Source organism: Apodemus sylvaticus, chromosome 14 (assembly GCF_947179515.1).
Source record: "Apodemus sylvaticus chromosome 14, mApoSyl1.1, whole genome shotgun sequence".
Taxonomy (NCBI): domain Eukaryota; kingdom Metazoa; phylum Chordata; class Mammalia; order Rodentia; family Muridae; genus Apodemus; species Apodemus sylvaticus.
The window spans coordinates 67956598-67983358 of record NC_067485.1 but is presented as its reverse complement, the minus strand read 5'-3'; the positions used below and the strand labels follow the sequence as shown (position 1 = coordinate 67983358).

General features: G+C 39.8%; 1 protein-coding gene across 2 annotated transcripts in view; it reads right to left on the bottom strand.

The window, feature by feature from the left end:
* Positions 1 to 26761, bottom strand: part of Cubn (cubilin) — a 206819-nt gene that overhangs the window by 59149 nt on the left and 120909 nt on the right. For both annotated transcript variants that reach the window (XM_052157465.1, XM_052157464.1), the window contains exons 33-46: positions 26647 to 26760; positions 24483 to 24593; positions 23140 to 23268; positions 22128 to 22263; positions 17398 to 17603; positions 16265 to 16449; positions 14409 to 14601; positions 13921 to 14118; positions 9499 to 9645; positions 7037 to 7227; positions 6717 to 6900; positions 2909 to 3083; positions 1581 to 1759; positions 189 to 398 (exon numbers count right to left, since the gene is read on the bottom strand). In XM_052157465.1, the coding sequence (XP_052013425.1) occupies positions 189 to 398; positions 1581 to 1759; positions 2909 to 3083; positions 6717 to 6900; positions 7037 to 7227; positions 9499 to 9645; positions 13921 to 14118; positions 14409 to 14601; positions 16265 to 16449; positions 17398 to 17603; positions 22128 to 22263; positions 23140 to 23268; positions 24483 to 24593; positions 26647 to 26760 (2358 nt within the window). The remainder of the gene's footprint in view (positions 1 to 188; positions 399 to 1580; positions 1760 to 2908; positions 3084 to 6716; positions 6901 to 7036; positions 7228 to 9498; positions 9646 to 13920; positions 14119 to 14408; positions 14602 to 16264; positions 16450 to 17397; positions 17604 to 22127; positions 22264 to 23139; positions 23269 to 24482; positions 24594 to 26646; position 26761) is intronic.

The window sequence follows — 26761 nt, the reverse complement described above, 5'->3', positions numbered from 1 at the left end:
CCTGGGATACTGAGCATCTACTGTGATCTGTTAGAATCACAGAAGAGAACTACTGATCTTGCCCCGGAGCCCATGAATCTACATTTCAAAGACATCAGACAAACTTTTGCCTTTATCAGAAGTATTGATGCTTCAAAGGCTGGATAAACTAAGAACGAAACAAAAAAAGCAAGTAGCATTTCACTGACCGGAGGTTTGATTTTCCCAGATCTCCACAAAGTCATTTGCACAACCAGGGGAGCTCTGAAGGTTAAAATCTTCAAAGCGGAGAGTGAGGTAGTGTCCTGGGAGGCCTCGGATGTGCCACTGACAAAGCAGATTGTTTGCATATGGAATTGTCGGGTAACCAATACTCTCGATGACTCCACTTTCCCCGGAGACCGTTCCTCCACAGGAGGCTACAAAACACACACACACACACAAATGATGTTCTATTACAAATTCTTATTCTGATTAATCCAGGATAATTTAAAACTTTTAGGAGCCAAGTGAATATTGACCGAAGTGGAGCAATTTGAAAATGTTTGATTAAGGTTTTCCTAATTATTTGAAATCCATTATGAATGAAAAGAAACATGCCATAAGCCTGCCTAGTAATGGGAAATGGAGGGCGACTGTGGAATGTCACATTCTGTAATGGTGCATTCATTCTCTTGAGGTCGAATGTAAGAGCTATTACTTATTGTATTACTTGTTATATTACTTATATTATTACTTATTACTTATATTATATATATATTATATATATTATAATATTATATTATTACTTATATATTACTTATTATATTACAGGATGTAAATTTCATCCTGGAAGCAACTGGTAGAATGGGAAGGCTTGGTACTCATGATTCCAAACACTGTCCATACTCCTCTGGAAGGGGCACAGTGGTTGGCTGGCAAGAGTGGATATCTACCACTCTAGATTAACTATTAAGTACACACTGTATTGCAATAAATAATATATTAGGACTTGAATGTACTATTCAATTATTATTTATCACTTGGATATGAGAGCTAGATTAACCTACATACAATTGAACTCAAGTTATAATGTAAGTTGTATAGATTAAATACTGTTAAAAGCAGACTTTCTGCACTTTTGGTGATTTGTATATTTGTTTTGAGAGTATTTAGGCCCACGAGACACTAAATTATATACAATATGTGGTATTATGTGCTTTTCATTGAGTGACTGGCTCGGCATTGGAGATTCAGCAGGAAAGGGTCTAACCATTCTATGGATGCTATACAGTGTTCCAAGTCATTATCCAAGTGTAATTGTTGGACCACTAAAGAATGTTATCATTTGTGAGTATATTATACTTATTTTATGGTAAGAGAATGAAACAAAGTTTGATACAGCTGAAATCATTTTTATACACAAATTAGGAAAATATACAATACTAAAGTTTTTTTTAAAAAATGCATTTTAGCCTAATATAAAATAACAAAATTGGTATTATGTGTTAATACATGGTATTCTTCCTAATCTTAAAAGTAGACAGATGGAAGGTATGGTATAGTTAAACTTGTAGTGTTCCCCTGAACCATTTTTTTCCTACTTAAAAATAAAATATTACCTATAGAATACTTGGCCTTGAATCCCATGTTGCTGGAACTACCATCAGTATGAAATTTCAAGTACATTAGTTCTCTTGAGGATACCCAGTTACGAGGCAGTGTGTGCCCACACAGTTTGGAAACCACAGGTGCATTTGAGTCAGCTCCATCACGCAATTCAAGATAGCTCCCAGAACAGCTAGCAGAAAGAAATTATCAAACTTAAAAAGCTTTTATTTGACTTATTTTGTTAATAAAATACTTCTTTCTTTAAGGACATTACTTAATTATTATTTCTGAATGATAGAACACGAATGAGTCCCTTTAAGTTTTGGAGTGTTTTTAAATGTCATAGGTTTTTCTAATGACAATACAACTTTACATGGGTGACTGAAGCAGACAGCTTTTACCATAGGAGATAGCTCCTTCCTTGTTCTGTGTTTGTCTTAGTAACATAAAAGTCATTTCAGATGAACTATGGACTTAGCTAAAGTGGAATTTGTCAGACATGATAATTGAATATACTTCATAGGAGAAAGATCAACATCTCTTATTAATTCCATAACCATGGCTACTTAGGGGTACAGCTGCACTCTCTATGCCCATAAAAGAAGACAAGTCTTTACTAATGTTCCCTAATAAAGTAAAGCCAGACCATGCATGCTTATTTGGTATCATATCATATGTGGCATCAAAACTTGCTGAGCAGAAACTCTGCTTTGACAGGCGACCATTCGTACAAATGCAGGGATGTTTCAGACAAATGAAAAAGAGCCATAGATCTGTGCTTCAGCTTTTAGCTCTGCTTTGGTTTTACAGACTATGTAGTTTCCTTGGTTTTCAGCACAGTCACATACGCTGTGCAAGTCAAGATCCTTTAAGAATCCCAATGCAGCCAAGACTGGGATACTGTAAAGAGATTGCTTCAGTGTTGTGTGGGGCACTGGTGGCTTCTAATGCCCCACCACACAAATTCTTAGTTGTTAAGCAGATAAATTTGTCACCTATGACAGTGAAAAATGCAGCTAGACCAAAAAAAAAAAGTACTCATTTAAGAGAGATTTTTTTTTCCTGTGAGAGGAAGCACAAATCTCAAAGCATCACTCCCAGTGTCTCTTGGAGAATGTGCTGAGAGTAAAGTCAGACGCCTGCACACATGATCTACTCAGCTGGTAGGAGCAGCTGCCAGGCAAAGCTTTGAGGAGTCAGGCATTGACTTATCTCTTTGTCCCTACATTTTTCTGGGCAGCAGGTACTGCTTAGCAAAGAAGAAATAAATGGTCTTGAGACACAACAGCTAAAAAAACTAACTTTGGGTTGGAGGAACATTAAAATGGAGGTGACCTACTTGGGTGTTTCTTCAATCTTAAATTGATCTTCAAATTGTAGCTGTATGCTTCTCCCTGGAGGTGCCTCTAAGATCCAAATGCATTCGGCATGCTGGGGATAATTAGCAGGGTAGTTGGGGGAGGTCAGGTATCCATCAGAGTTGGCATCATGGATGTAGATAGTACCCCCGCAGGCTGTCAAGAAACAGTTAAATCAATCTACAGTCTGGTGAATGAAGACATAGCTACCACAATCTCTGTCTGCTGTGAGTTTGTCTATATTTCCCTCCCAATTTCCTTTCATCAGAATTATCCTCATGTTCTTTTTAAGGAAATAAACCCCAAATTTTCTATAAAACAAGCTACCATGAATGTCTCTTTTTATTTTGTCATGTCTTCTGTACTGCTCTTTTGTCAGGTCAGGTGTTTCTCTTTAAAATGTGTGTATGTATGTGTGTGTGGGGGGGTGTTGTTTGCTTATTTGTTTTTCATTTTATTTTACTTTTTAACTTAATTTTACTTTTACCTTATTTGTATGGGTGTTTTGTCTGCATGTATGTCTGTGCACCATATGCACGTCTGGTGCCATTTGAGGCCAGAAGAAAGCATTCAATCCCTTGGAAATGGAGTTATAGACAGTTGTGAGCTGCCAAATGAGTGCTGGGAATTAAACCTGGGTCTCAAAAAGGAGCCAGTGCAGCTAATTTTCTTAACCACTACCCATCTCTCTAGCATGTTTGTTTGTTTTTGAGTCAGTCCTGGATGAGCCTGTCTATGTTATTGAGGCTACCTTGAAATGTTGACTCTCTTACAGCTACCTCCCATGAGCTGGGATTATAAACACCACCATGCTGATATTCAAATTATCTATTCTGATGGAACTTTTTTTCATTAAAGCTAACAAAATGATGATTGTACAAAGCATTTTACAGCATCACATGAATATGTGAGCTGACATTCTACAAGGTAGATTAACTGATTTGATCTTTCAGGATTATAGAGAGGATTGTTGCAGTCTGGAACTGAATCACCTTGGGTATATTTAGCTTTCCTTAATAGTCATTTATTGTCCTAATGTCTTTAATATAGCATCTGTTTTCATGAGTATTAGGTATATCCTTTTGAAATATACTAAGAGATCCCTAGCCTTTATACCCAATGGCTAAGAATGTCATCATTAGCATGTAAGGACAGTAGAGATTTCCTTGCATAATTATAAACTACTTGTCTATTGTGTTCAGCAATGCATTTGAAAAGAGCTTTGATCTATGACTTTGTTTTTCTTTCTTTCTTTTTTTTGTTTTTTGTTTTTTTGTTTTTTGGTTTTGTTTTTTTTTGTTTTTTTTTGGGTTTTTTTTTGTTTTGTTTTGTTTTGTTTTGTTTTTTGAGACAGGGTTTCTCTGTATAGCTCTGGCTGTCCTGGAACTCACTCTGGAGACCAGGCTGGCCTCAAACTCAGAAATGTGCCTGCCTCTGCCTCCCAGAGTGCTGGGATTACAGGCGTGCGCCACCAACTGCCAGGATGACCCATGGCTTTCTTTTGTTCTATTTCTACAAAACCTTCGTGATAGTGTTACTGTGTTTGTCAGGATAGAGTCATGAATGATTTGGGGCCAAGGTATGCAGCTAAGGTATCATGCCACACAAGAGATCTAAAGCAAGAGATTTATTGGGGGAGGGAGTAGAGCAAAAGGCAGTCTCGGAGTAGGGACATGAGAGATAGAGACAGACAAGCAGGCAGACCAACAGACAGACAGACAGACAGACCAGGAGTCAGAGAGAGTGAACAAGACAGAACGAACAAGACAGAGGTGAGAGAGATAGATATAGACACAGAGAGAAGATAGATAGATGATAGATATTATGGAGATAGATAGATGATATGATGATATATATATATATATATATAGAGAGAGAGAGAGAGAGGAGAGATCGATACATACATATATACATAGATAAATAGATACATACATACATAGGTAAATAGATACATAGATAGATACATAGATAGATACATAGATAGATACATAGATAGATAGATAGATAGATAGATACATAGATAGATAGATAGATAGATAGATACATAGATAGATAGATAGATAGATAGATAGATAGATAGATAGATAGATAGATAGATAGATAGATGATGTCCAAAGGGATGTTTTAAGAAGGTAGTGGGTGTAGTATAAGCTCTTTACAAATGTTTACTTAACTAATTAACAAGCCAATAGAATAGATGACCACTAGCCATCTAGCACAGGACCACAGAAATCTCAATCAGCTATAGCCAAAGAGAAAGATGGTATAAAGCTCAGCAAGTGATGTCAAGAGCTATTCACCCAGAACATAACTGAAGACATGGGAAGTGGTATGAGGTAGACACCATGGGAAGAGAGCCAGGGAGAAGTCTGGCTTAGTAAGTAGGAAGAGATAAGCACAATCATTGATTTCAGCTGCCCTAAGATAGCTTTTGAAATCAAAAGACCTTTGTTTGATATTAATATTAAGGGCAGTCATGTGTGTGAGTAAAGACAGATGATAATGGTTGCTAGCCTAAATGCATGACTGGTGCACCTAGAAAGGAACTGAAAAGAAAATATGCTTAAGTATGTCTGAACTGTCTCTATCCTGGCATTAACAAGTAGACAAGTGGGTCCTGAAGGAGGTCAAACCAGCCTGTTCAAAGTCATTCTGAATGCCAGCATGAGGACAGGGATGCCAGAGAAGATGCCAACCTCCAGCAGTGACGCAGCTGTGCTCAGAGCTACTAACAGGTCACCGAGTAACTGGGCTCAGTGCACTAGGAGGTGACTGAGCACACTGCTTGCCAGTAAGCGGATTGGGGAATGACTGATTAATAGAGATTTTTGTTTCCTTTTCCCAGGTGAAGAAATGATAGCGACATTCTCTCACATTCGAGATCATATTAGGTTAAAACACACAGTTTCAGTTGGGCACAGGCTTATATTTCCAGCGTTTGGGATGCCAAAGCAAGAGGATGAGGGACTCAAGGTCATCTTCAGATACACCGTGCATCCCAGGCTACTGTGGGCTGCAGGAGACCTGGTTACAAGCAACAGCAGCAGGAGCAATGGCAACAGTGCCCCCATGGCTCTGCTGAGACCAGTGCACCTCTTGATGCATATCCAAGAATCTGGGATTAAGGTCACAGAGTCATTCATGATACTGATTTTGGGGGGACAAGAAGAGATTTAGTTCTGCTGCTTACTCTCCACTGACATTTAGTTAAATGGTGTTAAAAAGTAAATGTCACAAAAAACAAATCATTGCCGTAAAATTAAATACGATAATAATTAGACATAATTAAGAAAAGAAGATGGCATAAAGATTGCCACTGAAATATAATAAGAATGATAATTAAGTAAATAACAATAGGATCATAGGTCAGTGTTCCCTCTAAAGCAAGACTACAGCGATGAAGAGAGCGGTTCCAACCCTTACCATGCTACTGTCACTGGGTTTAACTTAGACATCTCCTCACGGAAAAAGCTAAAGGATTTCGGGGGCCCATTAAAATCAGTTCATTTGCTACAGATGGAAAATTAACTTTTACCATTAACTAGAAAACAAAACAGTAACTTGGAAAACTCAAAGCCGCGTTTTGCTTACCTGTAAAGTAGAAAGAATAATACACTCTTTAAGAAGCACCATCCTGAACAGTCAGGCTGAATAGCTAGTGTATGAAATGTGCTCTGAATCCTAGATCACAGGCAGCTTTTACCTCAAAAAACTTTGTATTTTTTTCTAAAATCCCCAAAGCAAACAATCTCAGGAAAAATAAAGATATAATCAGGGGGAAATGCTTACCTAAACTCTTTGCCTCATATCTGATCTTAAATCCTTGTCCACCGTTACTATTATCAGAGATGAACTGAATAAACATTTCATTATCTGAGGTGAACAGCGTTGATGGAGTATAAATTCCACAGAAACGACCATTTCTTCCAGAGGGTCCCAGTGGTGGAGAATGGTTATCTGGTCCATTTCTTAGCTGGAAAGACATTAAAATGATATAACATCCTTTATTCTCCAAAATAGGATTAACATTCCTATCAAGTTTCATACTTAAAAATTTTAGATTAAGTCTGCAGAGACAGTAACTACAAAGGGTAACAAGCAGGACCTACCACCAAGTAATCCCCTTGGCTGCAAGAAGAGTCTCTGTTTTGAATCTGAAAAGGTTGCTCAAAATGGACGGCGATGGTGAGACCACTCTGGACCTGAACATGCCAGGAGCAGTTGAGATTGGGAAGGTAGGTGTCTGGGTACTTGGGGGATGTGATAATCCCTTGGTCTGCATGCAAATATCCACCACAGCCTTAGCAGGGAGAAAGAGAGGTAGGTTATTTAAACAATATTGACAATGGGGCTTTCATGCTTTTCTTCTCCCTACCCCCCCTCCCCCACCCAAACTGGAGACTTTCAAAATGTAAGCAGCAGATGAGAAATCTGAGAGTAAATGGGATCAAGAAATGATTAGAGGGAGGCACAGTCGCTGAAGGAGCACACACTGTTGGATGCTCACGGTGTGGCGGTTAAGATCTGAGCCACAGAGGAAAGAGCACTTACTTTCACAAAGGCTGACTTTACAGAGGCAGAAGACATGTTAAAGAAACAAATGTGTACTATGTGGAAAAGCTGCGAATCCAATAATCAAAAATGAAGGAGCAAGGGAAAGGCATATTCTGATGCTTGAGAAGTTAGGGGCATAAGGCCTGAGTAGAGACCTAGATGGGAAAAGGAAATCAAACTGGGTGAACATGGGGAAAAAAACCCACTGAAATCCAGAAAGCGGTATGAAGACTTCATATGGTGAGAGGAGCATCGCTGGGACTCCAAATGGATGAGGTAGCATGAACAACTCAGAGAGCAGCTTGGTGAGGTTATGGAGGGAGCAGAGAGAACCTATTCTGTGCAAGAAATGAGAAGGCTTTGGGGGTAACCTGTGTATCTATCTACCTACCTACATGTCTGTCTATCTGTCTGTCTGTCTGCCTATCATGTATGTATATATGTATGTATGTATGTATCTATCTATCTATCTATCTGTCTGTCTATCTATCTGTCTACCTATCCATCATCTATATATCTATCCATTTACCTACCATCTATCTCTATGTATCTATGTAACTATCATCTATCTATACATTTACCCTTCATCTATATCTATATGTCTATGTATCTATGTACCTATGTATGTATCTATCTATGTATCTATGTATCTATGTATCTATGTATCTATCTATGTATCTATCTATCTATGTATCTATCTATCTATCTATGTATCTATCATCTATCTATTTTCCCATCATCTATCTATATCTATGCATCTATGTGTCTATTTACATATCTATCTACCTATTGATAGCATATCTATCATTATCTATCTATCTATTTATCTATCTATCAATATCATATCTATTATCATCTATCAATCTGCCTATTTGGCATCTATCTATCAAGATGGGCTATTTCTATATTTGATATCATGAGTTGAAGAAAGAAAATGATAAGGCAGACTTTACGTTGTCATTTTCAGACATTAGGCAGCCTGTAGCAGAAACTTCACACAAGTCAAACTGCAGAGACAGACATTTGTTTCAGCTCCAATTCCAAAGCCCATTCCTATAACCCTCACACAGCCTGCTTCCACTGAGTATAAGGTAGATCATTTTCCTCGATTGTTCTATTCTTTATAAAAGCTACCTATAACCTGGGAAGAAAATACTAAATTAACTGCAATATTAGGTTAAGAATCCACATTAAAATTGTTTTTCATACATGGCTGTTTCTCAAAATTCCACAGACAATTTCTTTGTCAGTCTAGCTTACCCTCAAAGGTATTAGATTTCACATCCTGTCACGTTTTGAAAAATCTCAGTGCTATGATGCTATGTCACAGACAACATACATTCTCTGACTAAACAAGCTTCTATTTCAAGAGCAACTGGCTCTCTGTCACACACAGGTCAATTAATTTCAACCGAGGCCTTCATGAAGGTGTCTCCTGTATCATTATCTACTGGTGATTTCTTAAAGTGGACGCAGTATGGATCCATAATCCCTTTGATGGAAACTATGGGTATTATCTTCCAGGTCTAGCCCTTAGCTAGGGTAAGAATTATCCTCAAAAGAACTTTCCAGTATGTCTATCATAAGCATGCCTCTCACAGAAGTGAGAGGTACCATTCAGATACCTGAGTTTAAGAGAAAGTCTTGTACAACTAGACAACTCCATGTCATTTGATCTGACTTGTGTCGTATGAGAAGATAAGGTGAATGATTAGGAAAGAAGTAAAAAGATAACACCAGAGTGGGAAGAAAGGAGATAGAAGGAGAGATAGGAGGCAGAAAGGAGGGGAGGGGAGAGGATAAGGGGAGGAAGAAGAGGGGAGAGGAGCTAGAAGGGGAAAGATGAAGGGAAGGAGAAAGAGAGGTGGAGGGAGACATTTTTTAAAAAGACTTCTTTAAAAAGAAGAGGACAGAAAAAATTGAGAGAAAAGTGAGTAGAGGAGAGGAGGAAAAGGGAAAAGAAGGAAGGAGGTGGGGGAGGGGAGGAAATAAAATGGCAAATGCTAGGTCACGTTACTCTTTTGAAAGGAGGCGTTGAAGCCTGCTCCCGTGATGCTGCCGTCTGAGGTGAACCGGATGTACATGTATTCTCCAGTTGACCGGATGGGCCCGGGAACCCTTCTGCCACACAGAACAGCCAGCTCCTGGGATAAGCTACTGTCTCCTGTGACCAAAGAAGGGAAATGTCAGTGTGAAATATATGGTCTTAAGAATCTATTCCACCATTATTCTCAGCCCAGCCAAAACCGCTCACATAGTTTCCTCAGAACACCCAAGTTCCCTGGAGATGATAGTGTTCTCAATAAGAGGGGCAGCCAGCTCTACATCATCACCCTGGCTCCAGCTTGCCACTGTCTGTCTGCCCTTTTCTTAACCCTTTCAATAAAAATCTTTGAGGCAAGTCTTCCTGCCTTCCTAAAACTGCCTGCCAGATCGTCCTGGCACTAAAACTCAGAAAGAGGGTCTGGAAAGGGATCAAGGCCCACGTTTATTTAAGGGGCGGTAAGAGGCTCTGATCTCAGTTACTCTGATGGCTGAAGGTCAGGTATCTGAAGGAGAGAGAGGCTGACTCCTCAGTCTCAGAGCTCACAGTCAGAGATCATTCACCAGGAGGTCCAAAAGTTTATGTGACCATTTCCTCAGTCTGGAGATTTTTTTTTTTTGTACTTTTTAAGTTTTGTTTTGGTTTGTTGTGAACTGATGACAGTTATGTGGAAGCTGAGAAGAGACAGTCCCAGTAAATGTGGCCCCCAGGAAGACACAAAGGGACATCAGGCCACCATGCCGCCCCCTTTCCCTTTGGCTTCCTTTGAATATAAGTTTTCATCAAGCAAACTGTGAGCTGTTTCCGGCAGGAGCTGAGCGGGATAAAGGGGAATAGAACAGACTTGGGGTCCTCAGATGGGGAAATATTTGCTTTCTCCTATATGCAGAAAATTGACATATTTCAAACTTATAGAAAATAATATAGAATTTGAGACAGGAGGAAACATGCTCTTTTAGCATACACACACACACACACATTAAATACTGACAAGTCAGTTTCTGTTTTCCGTGTAATTACCAATAATACCCTGGCAGTTATAAATATGAACTTTTTCAAGAAGCTTGGAACAGAATTCTTCAGAGAGTGCCTTACATCTATACACATGTACTTTTCATATTCTGTGTGTGTGCCTGTTTACTTAAGCTTCTGATATATAAATGTGCATGCATGTGTGTGCAGAGGTCAGGGGTCAACCTCCAGAGTTCCTCCTCAGGACCGTTCACTTTGTCTTTAGAGACAGAATCTCTTCACTGTGACTTAGGGCTCAGCAGTCAAGGTTCTCCTGCTGCCCAGCGAGCCGCCTGTCTCTGCCGCCTCATCTCTGGGATCACAGTGTGTACCACTACACTCAGCGTCTTCACGGGGCTGCTGAGGCCTTAGATGCCTATATCCGCATAGCAAGTGCTTTATTCATTCAGGTATCTCCCATCCATGTAAACTCATGCTTTTTTATAAATGACATTTATTTCTTAAATTATTTTTTTTACTTGCTGACTTCATCACACTATTTTAATGTACATTTCATCTAACATTTTGATGACTTTTCCTGTAATTATCAAAGCTGCAGAATTTTGGTTTGTTCATACAATGCATGCTTTACTTCTCGGCAATCCCAGGCTTCACCTATTAATTTTATTTATTTTGCAAGTCCTAACCCAGCCTGGTTGATGAAGCATTGCTTAGCCCTACACGATCATTTGTTTAGTTCATTCCTTAGTTGTATAATTCAATGACTATAAAATAGTTCATTCTTCGCTCATCTTTCTAGTCTCCAAACCTAATTCTTGGGCATTTTGATAAAATTCCAAATATTAAACATGGCAATTTTAGACCTGAAAGCTATATTTAAAGGGACAGTAAGTCTGGGAACCATAAACATCAGGTCTAGAAGATGGGTTGATGATTATTCAGGCTAGCCCGACTGTCTTAGAGATGTGGAAACAGGTATAATAAAAACCTGTCATTCATTGAGCAGTTACTATTATCCCTCATAAGTGCCTTACATGTGGATTCTAATTGTTTTCTTCACAAAACATCGTGAGGTAGGTATTATTATACTTAGAAAGAGCCTCAGAAGGGACACAAGTTTGGTTACCATTTTTAAGGACACAGAAGTCAATAATGACTGTAACCCTGGTAGATTAAGTCTAGATACCCCAAATTTCTTCTACAAGATGATATATATGGTGGGACTACAAAAAAAAGAATTACTGATTGATTTATTTTTTGCTTTTGAAACAAGGTCTTGAGTATTCCAGGCTCACTGTGAACTCACATAGTAGCAAAAGATGACCTGGAACTTTGGACCCACTCGCCTACACTTCCTGAGTTCTGGGATCACCAGTACCCTACCAACTGAACTATATCCCAGTCCACAGTTACTGACTTCAGATATAATTTCCTCTGCCTTTCTGTTCTTCTCCTTTTCTCTCTCCATTTATTCTTTTCTTCCTTTCTCTAAGATACGTCTATGCTCAGGATAGTTCTACAAAATCTGTTTGGCCAAATGTTTAGTACATAAAACTTGATATGTCTTGATATGTGTTGTCTGAAAAGAATGATTCATTTTTAAATAATAAAAAAGGAATCCTAGTTGGGAGACTAACCTCTGACTTACTTCCAAAATTGCTGCTTCCTGGGCTGCCCGAGAATGCTCACAGCTATGCTATGACCAAGTGCCAAGCACCTATGAGGACTGACTAATTGCACATGACATCTGTCTCACTGTTCTGCGGTCAATGAACTTTAGATGTTTGCTTCAGAATGCCATGTATGCCTACTAATCAGAGGCAAAATAACCAGTGGGCCAAAAATCTAAATAAACAAAATAAGGAGAAAGTAAAATTTAATTCCAAAGAATTTTAACAGGATGTGAGTGGACAAAATAGCCAAAATACCCAACAACGGACAGAGGCACCCAACCCAGGCTTTTTTGAACAATCAAAGAGATGGAGAAGGAAGGAAGCTAAAAGCCATCTATTCATGGCTGTGGATAAAAAGGACCCATATCCACTTGTTACTCTAGCGATATAAAATGCTTTTGTTGTTTTGGCACAAAGCACAATTTCTGAGCTCTTTCAACTTTCCCTATGAGCAAGAAAATGGATAAAATGTGTCAGCAGTGTATACTTAAATAAAGTAAGCTGAAACGATTCTGAATTCTCTGTCTTTAAAAGTCTTGGACTTTTGTTAGAATTTTCCATTCACTGCTTTTTTTCAGATACTCATAAAAAGATGCTGGGGGAGGAAAGGCCCCAGGAGCAGCATGTATCTCCTTCTCAGATGATAATACAGGCTTATACAAGTAATTCACAAGAAAGGGAGTACACCTTAGAGGCCAGGCTTCCAAGCCAATTTACTAAAGGACAAAAGGCGACTCAGTAGATAGTGATTTTTAGAGAACAAGCAAGCTACTCCATTGATTCCATTTCCCCCTGAAGATTTCTAAATGATTTCAATGGTATCGTGGATACTCAGGATTACTTGTAACAGGATGCATCCATTGAATTACACTATAAAAATAAAATTTAGCGTCTCCACGGATGTCTTGAAAAGAGGAGTCATTCTGGACATGAGCCAAAAGCTGGTTGTTCACAGGACAAAAGGTCTATGATCACATCACGTTGGCATGATTGATTGAGGGCTTCTTAGTACATTCTATAGATGGGGAGATGCATCTCTACAAAGTGATGTTTCTCGTTGGGAGGCTTGATAGAGATGGGAGTGTACGAAAGCAATCTCTTGAATATTACAGTCAAACATCTTTTCTTTTTTTTTTTTTTTAACAATCTCCATCTACAGCAAGTTTTCAGGTGATGCTGACATTGCTGTTCTGGGATCCACCGAGAAACTGTGATATGGAGGAAGTGGCCTTCCTAGGGCCCTTCTGTACTTAATCCATGCAGAGGGTGAAGGGAAAATGTACATCTATTGTATGGTCTCATTATTCATGCCCCTTCTTCATTATATAGAAACACTATATCATTCTCAGCTCTATCTATTCTGCCCATAGATTCTCTAGATGATGAGAAAAGGATACATTACCTGCCTTGGATACTTTTTGGTCTTTCACTTGTATCTTAAAGCTATAGGTACAAATGTCAATGACTGTTTTCATGGTATCAATAAAAATTTAGCACAGTCTGGAATTCCAGATTTATTTCACTCAAAGGATCTTCTTTTTTCTCTGCAGAGTGTGCTATCCTTTACATTTTGTGATAGGTAATATAATACTCCCCCTACATTCTCTAAACATTGTAGCTACTTATTCCATTTGATGGCTTTATTGGTTACAGTATCTATGTACAGTATCTATACAACATGTATGGAGCTAGTATAAAAATATAACAGTAATTTCAGAGTTTAACGAGTGATTTCTACAGTGTTTCTTACCATCTCTTATCATCAGCTTGTCATAGGTACATGACAGCTGAAGTTCTATGTCCATGGAGAGAATGTTGAGTTCCACAGTAGAATCAGGAGCATAAATGATCCACGTACAGTCAGCACCATTACCATACTGCCCAGGCCAACCCGGGGAGAAAAAAAAGACAGGGGTGTCTCCTGTCACCATATACCCTCCACAAGCTCCTGTGGAATGAAAAACAACACCTTTAGACACTTGTTCTGGAAGTGCTTCAAAGAGGCTGTACTCTGGAGTTGAAACTAATCCACAGTCAAAAGAATTTCCTGCTCTTCCAAGAGACCAAAGTCGTATTCCCAATACCCACGTTAGGTAGCTCACAACCACCTCCATCTCCAGGAAACTCAATCTCTTTTCTGGCCTGTAAACCCACAGACACATACAACACAACACAACACAACAACACAATACATCACACACCAGTCCAAGAAAGATCCCAATACATTGTCAAACACACCTGGAGCAATGGTGGGAAGGGTTCCATTAGAAACATCTACTGCAAACCACTCCAGAAGGAATCCCCTTCCTGAAGTGGAAGAGTCAGAAGAAAACTGAAATGTCAGAGAGTTTCTACTGGAGCTAAAGGATTCTCTCTGGGTACCACAGTAAGTGCCAATCAGACGGGAATGAATGTCAAACCCATCATAAATCTGCGTGTGAAAAAAAAAAAGCACAATAAAGCATCGTAATTAGGCAACTACATATACTTTCTTCATTAAAAGCAAAATTTAAAGAATGGTTTGCATTTTATGATTTTACCAAAGTAGAAAGAGTATCAGGAATATTCTTCTTGTTTAAAGCAAAAAGAAACATTAAATATATTAATATAAATAATTTAAGGTGTTCCATATAGCTCTGTTGCAGAATTATATTAATAAACATGCGTGCAGGCTACAGCTTACTTGGCAGTTTATAGTCAAATCTATGGGTGGGGAAGTACAAATGATAGTAAAGAATTCTGTGGTCTAAGAGAGAAAAAGAGTAAATAACAGGGAAAGAACCACAGCTGGCAGAGCTTTGTAAACTCAAAATACTTAGTAAATCTTTTCCATCTGCCTTAAAATACTATCATACCTATGTAGAGATTTATTTTATGATAGTTTTCAAGTAACTGTAAACAATTTTATTGTAACAACCATAAAATCTTCTATTAAGTTTATTCCTTTCAAATCATGTTACATGTATTTCCACACCTATGGGCATCATGCCATCAGTCACTGGGTTCTGCTTTGAGCAGTGAGCTGCCAAGAAGAGAGATTAGATTATGGCCTTATGGGATATGAAAGCATTTTCCTGAATTCACAGAATAGCCAATGTATGGAGGCAATTTCTTCTGTCACATTTTCATATTTTTATATCATTCTTTTAAGTTTTAAGTCTGAAACATTAGAACAAGCAGATAACTTTCTCTCTTGTTAAGTCTGTTGACTCTGAATATGCACTATGCCTCCTTCCTCTGTCTCCTCCCTAACACTGGGGCTTCCATCTATAGTGAAGACCTCTTTTAATAAAATGCCCAGGTTGCTGTTGAGGTTTTGTCTCTTGCTACATATTGTAATACTAAATTTTGTACCCTAAAGTCTAGGCCTATGAGTGTGTTCTCACATTTACAAGCTTTGATTGTGAGAACCTTGTTCCTTAATTTGATACTACTGGTTACATAGAATTGGCTACAGCCGATTACTAGAGGCATTAGAGGAAGGTGGGGTTTGAGTTACTCCATGGAGTGAGGAGAGACCAGAGAGGAAGGAGGAAGAACAGAAGATGAGGAAGCTTCCATGAGGGGAGATGGACCATGGCCAGGAGAAACAAGTATTTGGGGTATACTGCTGGGAGGATACCCAGGCCAGCAGTTAGAAGGATAGATGAGGGGTTAGCCCCCAATAATGGTCAAAGCCAAATAAATTAACCATAGTCTGAGTCTCATTTACTTGAAAACTAGTTGGGGATAAGCTTAAATTGATTCTACCAGATGCTGCTTCAACAAAAGTAGCAAAGCAACACAAGCAAACAAAAGAAGAAACAGGATAACAGGATAGAAACTAGAATAAACACATAACAAGGGCAAATAGGCATGCTCAGACAGAGTCAATAGCACAGTTAAAATGCTTAAAACTAATCTGATATAGAATAGAAAATCACAAATCCAATACAAGGATTACTTTTGTACAAATGGTGGCAAGACAACAGTTATAAAGTAGTAGGACCATCCCTTCTGTCAGTTATTTACTTGAATAGGTATGACTTTCAACTTATTTTTGCCAACAGTATCCATCAAAGTATATAAACATCTCCCTCACAAAAGAAAGTTACCTTTAAGTTGTCATGAAAGCAGTTCACTGTCGATTCTATGTCCATGTCTAAGATTCTACCCTGAATTATATGAGATGCATCCACATTTACTATCCATCTGTAGTTGGATCTATGGGGGTAATTTCCCGGCCAGAAGGGAGATGCGATTTTCCCATGAGTTCCCACAATATTATCATTGCCAAATACTACGAAAGAAAACAGAATTGTACATCAGATCTATTAATGATCATTCTTTAATTAAATGTAAAACAAAACTAAACTGAGAACAAAGACAAAAGGCAAGACTGTTGGGAAAGATGAGCTTTTAATTGACTGCCATTTCTTTTCTGACCACGGAAAGAAATACTGCTTCGCCTTTGGTTTTTCTGGACTATTAGCTCAAGGATGACTCTTGAATGGAATTCCATCTCCTTAGAAGGTCTCAGGGTATGAAAAGATGGGGCATCTTCCTATGTGAAAAGGATTTCCCAGACTCCAGGGGACTTGGGGAGTAGGGTGCCATCCCACATCTTAATTATAATGAGTGAATTTTCTTTGTTTATGAAAGAAAAGATTTTTTTAATTCTATATGAGAATCAATACTGAGTATTGTCAAGCATGGAAAAACTTGTTAAAGAATAAAAGTAATTAATATTTTATCTGCATTTAGAAGAATAGCCCAGGTTTTATCTGAATGATTAAGCCAATCCTAAAATAATTCTAAAGGTCTAAGTTCGAAGAATGTATTTAAAAGACCAAATCAATGTTTTTGATAGAACTACCTAAAGTAAATTAAAAGGCTGGTTTGCACAATATACATTAATATCAGGTGGAGACTGGAACATAGAAAGAACACTCAAAGCATCAAGCACACACTTCTTTTCCATCAGTGAGCCATCCATAAATAATTGATTTTTCTGGTATATTATTTTTCTGGTATTATATTGGTATATTGGTATATTATTTTTCTGGTATATTATTTTTCTGGTATATTATTAGTATATTATTTTCTGGTATATTATTGGTATATTATTTTACAATCTTGGAAAAAGAGTGTAGGATTCTTCTTAGTTAATACATTACTAAAATTTGTATCATTATTCCTAGTTGGTAGGATACATTGGGGAAGCCGTTATGGAAACAAAGCATCTTACTATTTTTGAACCTGGCCTGGAAGCCCATGCCAGTGCCTGAGCCATCAGAGACGAATCTGACCCACAGACCATGTCCCTCGGTTGATGAATAATTGCCAGGGAGGGAGTTTCCACAGTATCGTCCCAGCAAGTGTCCTGTGGCATTTCCTTCTCGGATTTCCACAAAATCCTTGTTACAGTTTAGAGAGTTCTCCAACTGGAAGGATCTGAATTGGAAACAAGCAGTTAGAAAGCAAACATGGAACAAATATAAGATTATCCTGATCCTGCTGCAATAATTGGATATCCTTCTGGAGTAAGAAAGAGAAACTCAATTTCTTTATATGCTAAAATTTATATTTTTCACATATGTCCCCAAATATAAGAAATATAATCTCTTTCTACAAAAGATACTATCTTTGGAACTTTGAAATAAGCAAATGCAAAATAGCACTACTTAGAAGATAAACTATAATTCAGGGTCAATTTTATTACACTTAGTGAAATAAACCCCCAGTGTGAAACATACTGAAGCTATTTTATTCTGCTTTGGAGAAAAGAGAGAGGTGAATCTTCTCTCATCTCAGAAGGTGAATCCTGGGCCTCACTCTGAAAGCCTTCTACTGAAGCATGCAGCATGACCCAGTAACCCAGCACCACATGAGAGCTCATTTGAAATAGAGAATCTGGGCCCCACGTGCTTTCTTGGGCTTTATTTTCCCCCCTTTCCCTTACAGATTTTTTCCTTGTGTATTATAACTTCTAATTTTGTTTTATGGGCATTATAACTTTGTTTTATGTGTATTATAACTTCTAATTTTGTTTTAATTTTGTTTGTTAATTTTCTTTGTGTGTGACTGTGTCTCAGACTCTGTGTTTTTTTGTGCTTCTCCTTTTTTGTTTTTCTGTTTTGTTTTGTGCTATTCTTGTTTGTTTTATATCATTTTCTTTTATAATAATAATTATTACTTTATGTAATTATATTCTGATTAGAGGAAGAACGTGTAGATTTTGTTGTATGAGGAAGAGGGGTGACCTAGGAGGAGCTCAAGGCAGGGAAACCACAATCAGAATCTATTATATGAAAATATATTTTCAATAAAAAATAGATAATTATTTATTCAGTGGGTTGGAGGGAGACTCTAGCCCCAAGTGGCAACTAAATCAGGGTATGGAATTAGCAAAACTCAGGTGATCTGAATGTTCCTTGAACTTCTGACTAATGATCAGGGAGATGACACAGGGACTGTCTCTCCTAACTATCGGGCTGTCTTCCCAGAGTAAACAGCCAGAATGGCTTCCCATCAGAATCACAGTGGTGATACTTACAAAAACCAAACAAAAGTTCTTATAAAGCTTTATTCTTAGAAGTCTTTGTTTTAGACTAGTACATTTTATAAGCAAATCTACCCTTTGGCAAAGATCTATCAGTAAAAATACAACGTGTAACAAAAATAATACCCTTTCTGTTTCTCATTATCTCATTTCTGTTTGGTTACCAGAACCAACCATTTTTTTTCAAAGCCCTCTGCTGGCATAAAGTACAGTTTCTGTTCACCCCTTTGAATATCTGTTTTATATAAGTTTTATTTCTCCTCTCTCCTTTTCATTACAAATCCATTCTTTTCCTCCCTGCTCAGTGTTACCACAGCATCTGTCATCTAAACCCTATGTGTGAGAACTTGTGTGGCTCATGTGCCTCTCTCTCACACAGCCCAGGGAAGAGCTCTAGTACACATCTGGATATAGTTTAGATCAGGGCAGAAATAGCTCACGGGCCTTGCCAGGAAGCCGTTCTTATTAGCATTAACACACACAGCAAAAGCAACTTGCATTCTCCAAAAGCCACTTTAACAAAAAAGACTCAAGCAAGGAACACAAAGGCCGAAGAAACAGCCTCCAAGTGATCAAGGGTACAACTGAGTCACCAAGATTTTTCTATTTAGTAATTAGGACTTCATATCTGTCAGCTGGTGAAATGGATGCCCCTTTCTGTCCTTGTTTGCTTTCTGTTGCTGTGATAGACACCATTATCAAGACTAATTTGACAAGGAAAGAGTTTATTTGGTTTATAGGTTACAGTCCTTCATATGGACAGATCTGGCAAGGGGCTTTAGGCAGGAATCTGGGAGAAAGAACTGAAGCAGAGACCAAGAAGGAACACTGCTTGCAGCCTTAAGCCCAGGCTGACATTCACCTACCATTCTCCTACAGTTCAGAACTACAATGGGCTGAGCCCGCCCACAGCAGTTAGTACTGTCCACATCAAGACAATGCCCTATAGGCCAGCCCACAGGCTACATTTCTGTTGTGGTCCTTGTGTGTCAAGTTGAAAACCAAGATAAGTACCTAGCCTAGTGTGGGCCATGAATTGTGGTTCCTGAAACACCACAGAGGATTCTTCAGTCGTAACAAAGAATGAAAGCCTTCACTGAACACTGCTTTATCACTGCTTTACAGGCCTTGGGCTATGTATTTTAAAATTTAGTATGTTTAATCCTAACGGGGGCCCTTCTAGTTTATTGTTGTCCCTCTAAGGATGAAATGAGTCTTTTGAGGTTTCAATTCAACAGCTTCCTAAAGTTGATTTATCAGTAAATTTGTCAAGAACTGATGGAGATTGCTACAAATGCTTTGATTCAGTCCGGATCTGCATGTCCAAACACTAAAGGTTCTTGTCAATGATTGGTGTTTGATTGATCAATAAAGATGCCAGTGACCAATGGCTGGGCAAAGGAAGATGGGGCGGGACCCTTAGAGTTACTTGGGTTGGGACATGGGGGCCTAGGGAAGACAGAAAAGGGAAAGCCCATGAGTTGGAAAAGAAGGAGGGATCACAGGAGCTGCAGGAGAGAAAGCCAACCAGCCATGAGTCACTCAGTTCAGGTGAGTGGCCTGGGATAGCAGGAGTACCCAGCCTTAAAGGTAGCCAAGGCATTGTAAAATTAACTGGTGTGTGTGTGTGTGTGTGTGTGTGTGTGTGTGTGTGTGTGTTCCATTCGAGAACCCAAAGGGTTCCTGGGTGGGTGTGCTCGGCCTGCCATGAGCACTAAGTGGTGTAGCCCAAACTCGCTGCTACAAAGAACAGAGGAGCATAGGGGTACTAAATATTCCCAGGACCCACCCTAGTTCCTGGAACCACTGAACATCAGAGAGGTGTGCAAAATAAATGTGGTAGAAGTGAGAGGAAAAAGACCAAGAAAAGAAGTTGAAGTACTTGGCAAGTTGGGAGCTATAACAAGTTACCTGGGGGACCTCGAACTTCATCACTAAGACAGGAGAGCACTTTTCTCATCACTGTCTATAAGGCACCCCCAGGGAAGAAGCATGCATCCTCCATGTGCTCAGGGAGCTGCTAAACATGTGTTGAATAGAAACACACATCACGGAGAGGTTATTAGACGCACAATTGTACAATTTCTTATTACATAAGAAAGTCAGGATTTCAGTGACAAAGACTCCCAAGCCTTGCCACACGGCAGTTTAAACTAGCATTGTCTTTCAGGTGCAGGAAGACTGTCTTTATTTATGTCACTTGCACCCCGAGGAGGCACGGGCTGCCTGATGGATTCAAGAAAACAACTCGAAATGTTTGAGCTTGCCTCATTTTAAATTGGTTCTTATTGCATAGACGGGCATGTCTCCAAGGAAGAGCCAGCAAAGAATGTTTTCTCAATGTGGAGGCATTCAATAGCCAGGCACTGCCATGCATGCCTGCTGTCCCTGCAGGCAAGTAAAGGCAGGAGGATCATTGCAGCGCATGCCTTCTATCTCTGCATAGCAAGGTAAGGTCATTGTGGGCTACACACTGAGGACACAGGAAAAACAGCAGCAGCAAAGAATCAATGATTTCAATCTGGCCCCAATAATGTAATATAGTATGGCACATGATTTTAAACTCAAAATGGCAACTTAAGTGCTAACATGTCCTCAGTAAATATTTCTTTGCTCCATATCTATTCTTCTATCTGTCGTTTGTCTCTTTTTATTTATTTATTCATTTTGAGACAGGGTTTCTCTATGTAGTCCTCGCTGTCCTGGAGCACACTGCATAGAGGTCAGCTTCAGATTCAAAGAGATCTGCCTGCCTCTGCCTCTGAGTGCTGGGATTAAAGGTGTGGCTGCTCATTGGAGCCTCTCTACTGAGGAATGAGACAACCCCATATCACATAACATCTCCTCATTACATCTACTTCTGGAAAAATACTAGCATGGCTGTTTAGTCTGACCTAGGTCTACTTGAAACATATAGGATCTCCCATTCACTCCAATCCATAGTCCATGTTCCAAAAGTGTCAAGATTCAATGAGAAACTTGAAAGTGAATCAATAGGTAATTAAAAAAAAAAACCCTAAGTCACAAACCTAGCCAAGATCACTTCTCTTATAGGAAAGGAAGGGTGGGTTGAAATATAAATATAGTGTGTGGGTGAAGAAGGCCAAATTGACTCCAGTTCTCTCTTTCTCTCTCTCTCTCTCTCTCTCTCTCTCTCTCTCTCTCTCTCTCTCTCTCTCTCTCTCTCTCTCTCTCCCTCCCTCCCTCCCTCCCTCCCTCCCTCTCTCTCTTTTCCCAGTTGAAAGAAAGAATACTCATGAGAGATTCTTAATGCTTTATACAACTGAAGCTAGCCTTCCTATGGCTTCCATATGTTCTCTCTGTTGATGCCTTCGACAAGAACTGCTGGTAAACCATTCTATCAGTAACAGTGCTTCCTCCCTGCAGATTTACCCACACCCCTGAAAAGGACTTACAGAAAGGATAGCTGCAGGTGGTTGCCAGGGGAGCTGACAATGTTCCAGACACATTCTACATTAGCATGATAGTCTTCTGGGTAGCCAGGGCTATTAAAGATGCCATTATCAACCCCATGGAAGGTTCCACCGCAAGCTGAAAGGTGAAAGTAACAAAGGGTTTTTTTCAGAGCAAAGAACAAATGAAAGACACCACAAGCCCCAAGCAGAAAGGCATTAGAGTCAGTATCTATGAATGAAGGACAAAGCACTTCCATTCCACATTAAGAAGCCACTGTGTCACACGCAGTAACAGAGGGAGGATTCTGAAAACAAAAACCCAAGAACTCCACAGTATGGTGGGTCAGAGGCGACCCCTTTCTAAAAGCCTTTCTCCATGTGAACTAGAACTTTACGTAATACAAGACTTGTTTTTAATCTTGGCCAGGATGATCTTCAACTCTGGCCTGGAAGAGAAGGTACTTTTCCTTGGCTGCCATGAAAAAAGAAACTTTCCAGCTTTTCCCTCTGGGGAGGGCAGCGAAACACACTGTTCTTCACCGTTCTATCTTCGGCTGGAACTGCAAACTGCAGTGCTGGATGGCATTTCTTTCCTTTTCTGCTTATATGTCTTATTGCACATTGGACCTGTGCAGCCAGACCTACCTGAACCCACCATCAAGCGCAGAAGACAGAAGAATAACCACGAGGCTGTATATCCAATAAGAGCTTCTATCAAACTGACAACCATGGAGCACCTTAGCAAACACACTGCTGTCACAGTAGAGATCAGGTCTCCCAGCCAATAAGGTTTAGCTAAGAGATGGCCAAGTTTCCAGCTGACTCTCCACACTTCTAGGCCTCATGGTTGTCAGAATGTAGACATTGAATTATAAAAAAGGTACAAGGGAAATTTCAGGAATTAACTCCCAACTTTAAATGAAAAGAATCCCAAATAACAAGCCAAAGACTTCTATCACATGTCTGCCAACCCTGAGGTCATCTGTTAATAATGCTAATACCTCTTACTTACCTGATGTTGACGCAGAATAGGTGGCACTGAAACCCTCAAAACTCTGCACAAAATCAGAGACAAACCTCACTGTCAGGGCGTTGCCAAATGATACGATGGGATGGGGCAGGGAGTTGCCACAGTAACGGCCTGAAGGGTGAAGAGAACCATGTGGAGGTGAGTGGTGACATGGGACCACACACAGCTTTACCAGGCACAGACAAGAAATCACAATGAGAACCTCTTATATCAGTGTTGTGGTCGAGACAATGCCTGACCACTAAAAAACCTCAAATTCAGGCATAGCCAGAATGATTTATAAACCCAATAGAAAAAACAACAGGAGAACAAGAAAAGTGGTGTGACCAGGCTACAGATGATGGACCAGGTTCCATGGATACAATACCTGGTTTGTCACTTACTAGCTATGTAACCTGAGACAAGTAACTTGGGTGCACAGTGACTCCGTTGCCCCAGATGAAGAGGAGGGCAGATTAGAAATAATTAAATACATGCCATAGGGATGTAAAGACCAAGTTACTACTTATAAGATACTTCGAACAGTACTCCACAGGAGGTAACTGGGTAGGAGTGTGCATTATGTAACATATCCTGGTCCAATGTGGATGGATTAATAGCTCAAACATTACAATGAGGGGGGGGGTGAGGTTTTTTCTTTGCCCACCATTCTCTCAGGCTCCATTCTGGGCTCAGGAATAAGCATTGAAGCCTCCTTGGGTGGAGCTTGCCCTCTGCCAGGGAGACATTTCCATGATAGTCTCATGGGGAAAGCTTAAAGCACATGAGATTATTTTGTCTGAACCACTTTAAGAGCTACATCACACACTTTATCACGGATGTCTAGCACACCAACTGTTGGATTTTTAATTAAGTCAATTATTTAATTTTAAATGCTTTCCTCTTGTTGGAGACAGAAGAAACATGTCCAGTGGAATATAAGACATATTTTAAAGTGCTGTCCAGAAGCTTCCGAAAGAATTTTATCTAATGCCGAAATAGTCTTTGTTACACTACTGCCCCTGCCTAAGATTGCCATTTAGAATCTGTGACTTGTGTTTTAGAAATTAGAATACACAACTACCTGTTGAACACAAATAAGTTGAATTTCATGAGGCCCACATCATCCTGCTTTCCTGCCCTCTGGTTACTCTTATGTGGCTCTGAGGCTCTTCGTGCTTATTGAAAACACTGTAACCTCGAGTGTCAACCCTGTGAATGCCTGCGTGCATGTGTGTACACTTGTGCAAGTACACTTATGCAAGCACGCACACGTGCACACACACACACACACACACACACACTGCATGCCAAGACTACAGATGAGATGACCGAATCTCCCGTACCTTGGACAGGTGCGTCATAGTCACTGCCATCCAAAATTTCTACAAAGTCCCGTGTGCAATCGGTGCTGCTTTGAAGTTGAAAGTGAGTAAAGGAGAGAGCAATATGATTGACTGTAGAAAAAGAGAGGGAAGAGCGTTGGTTATTTAATAAGACACTGACAAGCAGAAAGGAGAGATTTTTACCCCCGTATTCTCAGATGAGGCTTTTCCAGCAAGGAAGCAAGGAATCTGGCGGCTCTGCACGGGGGTGGGGTGAGTTAACAGAGCTAAGGGCTCAGCCTCAAGATAAAGGGCTTCCTTTCAAGAGTAACAGAACCAATGCTTTTGAAAATGCCTGTAGAATCCAAAATGCCAGGCACAGTAAATCAGGATTCTTGGGTAGGTTCATCCCAGGAACTTATGGAGACATCTTATCAGAAAACATAATTTTAGGCTGGCTTTGTTTCATTTTGTTATGTTTTGCTCTATTTTGTGTTGTTTGTTAGCCATTGCTATGTTCCTCTCAAAAGCATTTGCCTAAACAGATTGGCTTTCTTGGGTTCTGATTCCTTAAATGCACTTGTACTACGGCGTCCATTTCCCATGGACATGGATCCTAGCACACTCAAGCTTACTTAGGGGTCAGAGGCAGTGCCCTAGAGCTTCTGAATCATCCATCAAGAAAGCTTTGAATCATGTAAGGAACAGCCAGTGCCCGGATTACATTTTCCTTTTGTTGTTTTTACAGCGTTTCTAATCTTTAGAAAGGGATCTTTTCCTGTTGCTGTCCTTGTAGCGGCGAGATCTTTCATCTAGATGTTTTTGCAGCTCATTAGAAAATAAGCAGGAGGCACCAAACTGCTGAGCTCAATGCAGGGGGCTTCTTTATCTTGGCTTGGCTGGGGCTCCACCCTCTCCATGTGCAAAGGCTAAGGATTACATCACCCATCAGCTCCCACATTTCATGCACAGCCACAAAATACTATCAGTTTGTGAAAGTGTTAGATAACATATTTAAGGCCAGCTCTTTGGTAAGTTATTTTGTGCAGGGACCTGAGTAGCCTAAGTGACTGTTCTGTTTTCACAAGGTCATTAATTACAGAAGAGAGAAGAGAACTTAATGGCTTTCCCACGTTTTGTCTTAAGTCACAACTTCTATCCGAGAACCTGAAAGGAGCGTAGGGTTCAGATGAAACAGGATTCATTATGGGGCCTAGAAGAGTCTGCTTGGAGCCATTCTGCCATGCCTGTAAGGGCCATCTCATTTTCTCAGCCTGAAAAATGTGGGCAGACTATTACCATGCCACATAATAGAATTCTAACATGCTCCAAAGACGTGAAAGTAAGCATTTATTGAAGGCTTCTAGGCCTTCACTGATTTCATAAATATATACATTGCAGGAGAGATCAGGTATTACAATTAGTTTCCCTTTTAGTGATCAATAACTTGCAACCCTGTGTCCTCCAACTGCAAGGTATTTCTCCAATCTCTATCCTACTGTGCTCAGGAACACAAGTCAAGAGCGGTTTATCTATGCATTGCTTTTGCATAACTTCAATCCCACATGCCTTCTAGTGCAACAAAGATGAACACAACTACTCTTTAACTGTGCTGGGGTCCCACCTATGGTTTTGTGCACTGTGGGCAGGTAAGTGCTCTAGCAACTGTGTCCTCATCCTTTGTCTTCTTCTTTGTTGTTTGTTTGTTTTTGTTGAACAAAGCATCTCACTGATCCCAGAGTAGCCTCCAACTGGCTATGAATAGAAGATGATGTTGACCTTCTGATTCTCTTACATTAGTGTGTGTTGGAGTGGCAAGCACAGCTTTTCCCAGCCCTTGGTTTGTTTGTCAGAGACAAGGTCTCCATATGTTACTCGGGCTAGCCTTGAACTTACTGTTGAGCCCAGGCTGGTCTCCAACTCAAAATCCTTCTATCTTGGCCTGCAGAGTGTTAGGATGACCACATCCAGCCTTAAAAATTCTTTTAAATTAAGATGAATCGGTTTAAAAATGCTTTCTTACTAGACCAGAAAATGGCTGCTTTCATGCATCTCAGGAGCCAGGACTTGCAAAAGAAGTCAATCATCAGTTGCTACCACTGAAGAGGTTAAACGGAACCCACAGCCTTACCTCCCAAAAGAACCACTTGTCCCAACTCCCCTCCTTTTTATTTTTGTTACTTACACGGAGGTTGAGCTTCAATTATCCAGGTACAGTTCTTGTTGTCAGGATAGGGGGCAGGGAACAGTGGGGAGGAAACACTATCTGAAGAGTCGGTAATGATGTGGGCTCCGCACTC